Raw genomic sequence first — 9,060 nt, forward strand, 5'->3', positions numbered from 1 at the left:
TTTTAGCACTTCACCCTTATCTCCACTTGGAGACACCAATTTATCATAAAAAAAAATCACGGTAGAGGATGTTACTCAATCACAGAAAATGGAAAAAAAAATGCAAACCTCAAGAAAGAAAGAATACCAACTACCTTCGGTGAGAGTTTCATAGTTCTAATCCTTCCAAAAGACAATATTTGAAGGGATTTATGCAGTGCATAGACCCATCATTCAGTAATCATCTAAACTCAACTCAACTATTTGGAGGGATTTATGCACTGCATAGGCCCATCATTCAGAAATCATCTATACTCAACTCAACTAAGCCTTTGTCCCAAACCAGTTGGGGTCGGCCTTTGTCCCATCATTCAGAAATCATCTATAAGAAAGGCAAAAAGGAAGAAGAAATAATTACGGCCGAAGTGATGCTATTCTCTAGGCCATATGACGATAACATCAACAGTCAGCGTAGACATGTTTGTTTGATCTAAAATTTTTGTAAGTATAAAATGATTATGAAGTTAGGGAGTTTTGGGGGTGTTTGAATGTATGGTAGTAAACAAATTCAGTTGAAAATTTGAAGGGGAAAAAAATTAAGGTACAGATTATTGCAACCACAACTTATGGATTGATACAATGATATGTTGGTCAAATTCCATACATTTTTTTTCTAACTGGAAATTCCATACATTATCCCCGTGAGATCACACTAGGAAACTCATTTAAATTATTAAAAGTAGGGGATGTAACTACAAGGCTCTTTGACTGTATAACTGCAGGGTTCTTTGACAATGTGATTAAGTAAGAAGGCAAACAAATTTAATCAGGCTCCCAATATTTGTGAGAGACGGGATTAGCTTTCCATGGAGATTCGCAGATGTTGTTGAGGTTATCTTGGACATACTAGAGGGTCATGATATAAATATTTGACTCGCAGTCCGCTAATTTGAGTGTGGATTAATTAGCTCACTCGGGTCTTGACAGAGAGATGATCTTGCTATTTGATCGCAAGACTTCTTTAGGGTATATTCATACTTGAACATTTCTCTTTTGTTATTTTCTCTTTTTCCTCTTTCTTTGCATTTGTATTATTTTCGTTTCACAATCACGGTCATTGGACTCTTGCTTCTTTTGTATGACAAATTTTTCACCAGATTCTGTCTCCATTCACGAGGTGGCTGCTCTCACATCAACAGACCATCCGCGAAATGCCTTCTGCGATGGACGATAGCAAATCCCAAGTAATAATAGTCAAATGAACAAATATAATCCAATTCAAACCGTTACAACATCCATTTACATATGAAATTAAAAGAACATAAACCATAAGTGAAGACCATTACATGTGAAATTAAAAGAACACAAACCATAAGTGAAGACCATTACAGGTGAAATTAAAAGAACACAAACCATAAGTGAAGACCATTACATATGAAATTAAAAGAACACAAACCATAAGTGAGGAAAGAAGAAACAGACAGTAAATTAGAAGATTGAAAGGGTGGGATGGTCCCTTACTATCAAACTATACCTAAGAGTTTATCATAGAGAGAGACAGAGAGAGATAAAGAGGCTGCAGGGCAATGCGAGAAGGGCATGGGACAGCGAGAGAAAGATAACCCATTAAAATTAGAATAGCTTGGTGAAAGAAAAATCCGCAACCTTCGGCTGTTGAGGTGGAAAGAAAGGATCTCATTCTGCACCCCTTGAAGAAAGACCACATCCAAATCCGGATGAAAAGCCACAGGCTCGAAAACCCAAGGACAGCGTATATAATAACATGAAGATTGTTGTGAAACAAGTAGCTTAGGACTTGCAGGTTGTTGTTCTTGTAAGTGCTGGACACAGACATCATGCTTTAAGACCCAGCTAACAGTGGAACAATCTTTGAGCACCCAGATTCGCAGTTGGGAATCAGTGTTCTCTGCATAATTTAGACACCCTTGTGACACCCCTAAGCACCCATAGTAGAATTTTCTTGTAATCTCTGGTAGCTTGATCAGCCTAAAATGCTCCCTCTTGAAATCAAAACACAACAGCTGGTTCCAATTGGTAAGCATGTAAAGCCTACTATTGAAGAAAACAGGCTGGCCCAAAAGCCCAGGGATACGATCAAGTTTCATATTTTTGGTCTTGACCCACTTATCCATTTCAGAATAAAAGATCCCCAACTCTACCATAATATGTGCCTTTGGGCTTGGTTTGAAGAGGTGAAAGACTCTATACTGAGGGCCCTTGAGGGGTTCGAAAGCCAATGCAATGGCACGGGTAGAATGGAATTTAGGAGCGTGAGGAAGAGTGACGAATTGTTTGGTAATGGGATTACAGACATATAGTTGTGTTTGAGAATCATCCCTACATAGGAGCAATCCATTGCAAGAGTGGATAACCCTACAAGTAAAATGAGATGGCAAGAAACTAAGAGTTGAGCATATTGTGGGAAAACATGTGCTAGGCACAAGAGCATAATATCCACGTTCATAGAAGAGACCAGACAAGGGTAGGGGTGTTTTTCTCCCATGAGAGAAAAAAAACTTGGAAAATCAGATGACAAAATCCTTTGGAGACGCATTGGAATTGGAGAAGAGACTTCTTGGGCAATCTAGATAAGATATCGATGAGCACATCATCGCATAAACCAACACTTCTTAGCCTGCTACTTCTACTACTCAGAGTAGTCTTATCCATGACAATCTCTAGCTCTTTCTAGAATCAGTAAGTAAAGAATTGGTAAGGAGGGACATAGAAAATAGTGCGTATAGAGAGAAAGAGAGTGAACGAGACCTTTTTCCGATTAAAAACAAGAGGAGATAAGGGAGATGATAGATTTGCACCTCTTTAAACTTGGAATATTTGCTCACTCAAAGGCTTCTTAAGAATGCAAGACTAAAGGACGCCTTTGCAAAAAGGATGTGAAAGGGTGTCCCCAATGGATGACCAAGTGCATTAATAATGAGATGATGTGCAGCCAACTACCAATTACTCCAAAAGCTTAAGCTGTTGGATAAGGTGTTAATTAAATCTTTTATACTTTCACTGCCCCTTTCACCTTCTTTTTGAAAGGGTGCCCTTGAGTTTAGCATTCCTATTTTTTACTTTTACTTTCTCCTACTTTTTGTGCATCCAAACATACGGCACTTGCCTCGTGCGTTTTTCATATATTCATCCCCCAAAATTCTAGTTCTGTTGGTACCTTCGTCAGACTTTCCTCAACCTGCTTGGATTGCAAATTTTTTGGAAAAGTTTGGAAAGGAATTTTTTTTTGAAGAATCCTACCTTTATATTATATGCTAGGGACCACACCACAGAAGCCATTTTGCATGAGAGAGCAACCACCTGAGATGAATTAAATGAATAAGACAAAATCTGAGCCTATGTGGCTACTCTCTTGTGCAACTGCCCGTCCGCGAAATGCCTACTGCAATGGCCCTTAGCATATACCAATCCTATCATTTCCCTCTAAATTGGTCAAAATCTTATCATTTCCGCTAAATTGTGTAAAGAAAAAAAATTCCAAGACAAAAAACTTTCCATCAGAAATGTTTTTTCTTGCCATCCAAACAGTAGAATAGAATAGTTGGGTAGTAGTGAAGTGGGAGGAGACATGAATTAGATTCCGGGGGTTTCTATTGTTTGGTTATTAGAGAAGTAGAAAAGTAAAGAAGAAAAGGGAAAAAATAGAACAGCAAAAGGAATTTTTAAATGACAATAGTTACTCACTTCGTCTTTTTCTTTCTTCTTCTTCTTTATTTCTTCAATTGTTTTTCTAGTGTTCTTTATCCTCCCCTACTTCATGAAATGAAATATAACTCTTCCTCACAGAGAGAAGCAGGAAATTAGATGTGGGTCTAATTGTGAAACAAGCAATTACTCCAAAAGCTTAAGAGGTTAGAGTTGGTGTTATTGAATCATTTATGAAAAGTGATACATTGGCGATTTCATCATGATAAGGAATATATTGGCCAAGGTAAATATAGGTACCTTACTGATATATCAATATTAGAGATGATACTAATATTTCTCATTTGGGATTTGCTATAGCGTCCATCACAGAAGGCATTTCGCGGATGGGCTGTTGCATGTGAGAGCAGCCACACCATGAATGAAGACAAAATCTGTTGAAAAATGAGCTGGTGTGGCTTTCCTCAAATGCAATAGCCCATCCGTGAAATGTGCCTTCTGCGATGGCCGCTCACAAATCCCTTCTCATTTTCCATTGTTGATCCTAATATATGAAAGAAATAATAAATAGTTTTTAGCTCACTACATTCAGAAGAAGAATAATAGCACATTGGTGGAACTAGTGAATCTAGGAATTTTCAATAGTTCATTGAAGGCAGTAGGGTTTGAGAGTTTAGGGACAACCCAAAGCATTAATTTTTAATTTTTTTTAACGGTAACCAAAAGCATTCATATAACAGCATCTATCCATTTTATTAGGTTCCCTTTAAGAGTCTACTGTTGGATCATTATCAAGGGTGGTACTTTTATCGTACCGCCCACACTGGACTTAAAGGCCGGGCACCATGTAAAATCTCCCTTTTCAAACCTTAAGAAGACCTCTTTTCCCTTCGTTTCTTTCATAATAGCTAATGCAAGATGAACTGTTCGATATAATTAAGCAAATGAACTGTGTGAGATAATCATTAGACGAGAATTTTACCCACTGAATTTGCTCCACCACTATCATTTACCAAAGATGTAGAGATGACTCTCAAACCCTGAACAATTTGGGGCCCATCAAACCATCTAGAATTCTAGATCATGTTGATCTCATCTGAGTACTTACCTGATTTAATGTGTATCAATAATACCCAATGAAATCGCATTCATGCAAAGCCCAACCAAAAGCAGCAAACTATAAAATTCAACTCAAACTCTAATCTGCAAAATCCATCTGATAAGATTCATCTAGAGATGACATAAGAGGAAATATTTGCCAAAGACTCTGGCTTAATATTAATTTTCACTAATCAAAGAGTGAGAATCCCATGTCATCGTCACTCTCTTCCTTCTCTTCCTTCTTCTCCTCAGCCGGAGGCGCCTCCGCCGCTGCTGCTGGTGCAGAGCCTGCTGCAGCAGCACCTCCTCCACCTGCAACGAAACCGCCGCCGCCGCCACTTCCTCCAATAATCACCTGCAGAAACCCCCATTTCTTGTAACTAACCATAAGAAGGAGAAGGCAAAATAAAGAAGGCAGAGGAAAAGAACACAGAAAGAAGAAATACAATAGAAGGGAAGGAAAGCAAAGGAAGACATGCTGTTGAGAACAATAAATAATTTAGATTTAAAAAAGGCAATTAACAAGAATATGAGAATATTTGATACAAAAAGAACAAAAAAGAATGGTATCAATTCAGACATAGAAATAAATCCAAACTATAAGATCATAAGTATAGTCACTCACAATCTACAGTCAAAAAAAAAAAAAAAGGCAGTCCCAATCTCTGTGGTATGTAGCAGAGCCTGCCATTTTAAAGATTTATCCGAAAAACAAATGATGGTCATGACAATTATTATCATCGTTGTGACCAAGTTCAAATTTGATAATAATGCAGCAACACAAATATTTGAAGGATCCGGACATTAAAAAAAATCATTGGTCTGGTAGGCCTCACTTGGGATGTGTCACTGCCGATGGTTGATCATAACTACCCAATGGAAGTCCATAAAGAAAGTACAAAATATAAACATGCAAGGAGCCATATTTAATGGACAAAAGAGCCACTCTAAAACAAAGTAAAAAGGGTTGATATTTAAGCTATACTCTGGCCAATGTAGAAACCACCATATGAAGAGTTCATATCAAACAAGATGAGCCTCATGTGCATAATAGAGCGCTATGAAACTTGTTAATGATGCGTATAAAAACGTTTCAATTTTTTTTTTTTTAGTGGTAAAAGATTTTCATTAAAAGGACGGTGATGGTCAAAAAATACAAAGAGGAATACAAAGAGAGAGATCAGAAGCTACATACAAACAAGGAGGGCGAATACAAAAAGTCAAAGAGGGAGAAAAATCATATTGCTCAAGAGACTCCAAATGAACCCCGCTCCTAGCTAACTTGTCTGCCACTCCATTTGCCAATCTCCAAATGTGGCGATAGGAGATACTGGATATAACCACAATGTCCTTTATCTCATTAAAGAAGTCCGCAAAAACACCATGGAAATATATGAGCCCGAACTTCCGCCGCACTAAAGTTGACAACTCCAATAGGGCAGGCAAAAGCCCACCTCGCCACTCCTTCCTCATCTCTAAGTATTCTCTCAATACCGGCCGGGCCCGGGTTACAAAGACTAGATCCATCAAAATTAAGCATGAGAAACCCCTTCTCCTACCAAACTTGAACAATAGGGATTTTAATCTCGTAACTGAAACACACTTCCCTCCATCCATTCCAAAGATCAAAGGCGGAGATGAAATTAAAGCTAGGAAGGGATTTTGCCCAAAAGACCGTTAGAGCAATAACCTTAGACGATAAGTATGAGGCACTTTTCACAAGAACCTTAAAAGTTCTTGCATTCCTTTCTTTCCATAACACCCAAATTACCGCTAGGAATGAAATTACCAACACTTGAAGGATATCCTTAGGAAAGACACAAAAAAATCCAAACCTCCCCAGTAGACTACCCCATACCTCCCAGCCAACTTACAATGAATAAAACGATGGTTCACTGATTCCCCATCCACAATGCAAAGAGCACAATGATTTATAATCAACATCTTCCTTTCCCTTAAGAAGTCCACTGTCTGAATACACTCTTGAATGGCCGCCCAGCCAAAGACAGCAACTCTGAGAGGAACATGGATAGACCAAATTCTAGCAATTCCAGGAGATGCAGGACAAGGCACGTGTGATTATTGCACATAGCATTGTAAGGAATTACTTTCCTACAGTTATTTTGGCATTCGTTTCCACATGCAAACTGGAGGAGAGCAAAAAATTCTTACATAGCAAACAAATCAAAGATTAAAAAAGAGAGAGATTCCAAAATTCAAGAAAAAGTAGAAAAAGAGAAAAGCAAAAGAAAAATGATTTAGAAAAGTGAAATATGGTTGAAAAAATTGCGACCAAATTCACAAAGAGAGTTCCAGTTGTAGCGATAGTGGCAGTTACAATGAAAGTAACTTTCATATGAGGAATTGTTAATTGCTTTGAAAAGCCAAGTTTCTAAAAATAAAGTTCTTTTGTATTTATATGAAAAACAAAAGGAAAAACTTAAAGATTTGCAGAAGAAATCTTTCTCAAACTCTCAAGATGAAAACAAAGCTGAAAATCTTAAGCTTGATAATGAAATAAAAGAGCTTACTTGCCAAGGTAGTGAGCTTCAAAAAGAGAATCATAAATTGGCAAGTTCCTCTAAAAGCTTGGAAGAAGAAAGAAATGATTTTTTTTAATGGTAAGAAAAAATGAATTTTTAAAACAAAACAACCTTCTTCAAATGGAAAATGAAAGGCTAAGAATATGTGTAAATGGTTTCATAAATGGAGATAAAATTGTGGACATAATTCTTAGGAAATCTAGATATATGCCTAGAAATGCTAAATCATATGTATCTAGTCATCACGCTAACCCTATTGTTAGATGCCTTTATTGTGGTTTACAAGGTTCACTACCATTTTCAATGTGCATCTAAACGGGTTGGAGATGGTGGTGGAACCAACGCAACTTGGATTCCCAAAGACGAATGGCAATAAATAGTCACTGGTTCACACTCAATAGACAAAAGTCTATCTGAGAGATTGGTTTGGACCATCAGATAGGTATGATTTTTGCACCATGACCAATCTAGAGTAGTGAGCATCCTCTGCAAAAGACAGCAATGTGTATGGAGCAAATGCTGATGTGAGCATTTTAGTTTGAAAAAGAAAACCAGAAATGAACTGTTTGATGTTTGTGTTAATTATCTTTATAAACTTCTAACAACTGATTGAAAAAACAAGAAGACAATATTTAATTATAAATCACAACAAAAGACAGATCAACCAGAAACTAAAATTAAAAATAATAATAACAGGAAAAATATAGTCCTCTAGACAATTCTAAAACCCAAAAATCCTATAGATTTGAGAATGAAACGAAAGCAAACAATCCTAATTCCTAAATAGACGTTCTAAAACAAGGCTGCAAATGAACTAGCCTAATACGAAAAATTGGAAATGATTCTAAAACCCTAAAAAAATTTAGGGTTTACTAATACCTGGAAAAATATAGTCTTCTACACGATTCGAAAACCCTAAAATCTTAGAAATTTGAAAAAATGAAACAAAAGCAGACAATCCTAATCCCTAAATAGTCGTTCTAAACAAGACTGCAAATGAAGTAGCCTAATAAGAAAAAATAGACTATGAAATAAAACAAAAACCCTAACGAAGAACAGATCAAAATGAGGAACAAAACTACAGATCGAACAAGAAAAAAAAAAAAAATTCTGACCTGGAAAACAGCTGAGGAAGGAGAAATCATAGAAAATGAGCTCCGAGCAGCACCGTTCTCGCTGGATTGAGCTGCTCTCACCAATTTTCTCTGCAACTCGAAGGTTGATGAAGCTGATTCTTCGAGATTGCCGGAGAACTGCTTTGCGTTCCATTCATTGCCGGAACTTCTGCAGACGAACGTGAAAACACCCATTTTTTGGGGGGAAAATCGGTGACAAGAGAAAAATCCCTGAGAGTACAATCGATGGTGAGAGATAGAGAGAAAGGGTTCTTTAACTTTTCGTAGTTATAAATGGGAAGGGAAACCCTAATGTTTGACATTATTATTATTTGACCAACATACCCCTGGGAGTGACCTACTGTAGATGTTGCACACGTATCTGCTAATCGAACCGTTGATCATAAAAAAGAGATCCCACTTGTTAAGATTAACATAGCTAGGTTATGCTCCACCCTAGATAGAGATTCATTGACAAGATCAAAGAGTAGAAGTTTATTTGTTTGGATGAGATTTTATATGTTGCCAGCCCCCATAGTCGATATTTTTCAAAATGTACTGTACAGCCCACTCCATAGGATGATCCAAAGCATCCATTTGATGAGCCGAGATGTAAATAGGCTATGCTACAAAAATGT

The 9,060-nt window shown here is 37.3% G+C and overlaps 1 protein-coding gene across 1 annotated transcript; it reads right to left on the bottom strand.

The window, feature by feature from the left end:
• Positions 1-4,831: 4,831 nt before the first annotated feature.
• On the bottom strand, positions 4,832-8,696 carry LOC143851723 (large ribosomal subunit protein P3-like). The gene is made up of 2 exons (XM_077361208.1): positions 8,423-8,696; positions 4,832-5,119 (listed from the first exon to the last, which is right to left on the bottom strand). The coding sequence occupies exons 1-2, from the start codon at positions 8,615-8,617 to the stop codon at positions 4,952-4,954; spliced, it is 363 nt and encodes a 120-aa protein (XP_077217323.1). The 5' UTR covers positions 8,618-8,696; the 3' UTR covers positions 4,832-4,951.
• Positions 8,697-9,060: the final 364 nt, after the last annotated feature.

Source organism: Tasmannia lanceolata, unplaced genomic scaffold (assembly GCF_043159265.1).
Source record: "Tasmannia lanceolata isolate RefF3 unplaced genomic scaffold, GAP_Taslan_0.1 ptg000018l, whole genome shotgun sequence".
NCBI lineage: Eukaryota > Viridiplantae > Streptophyta > Magnoliopsida > Canellales > Winteraceae > Tasmannia > Tasmannia lanceolata.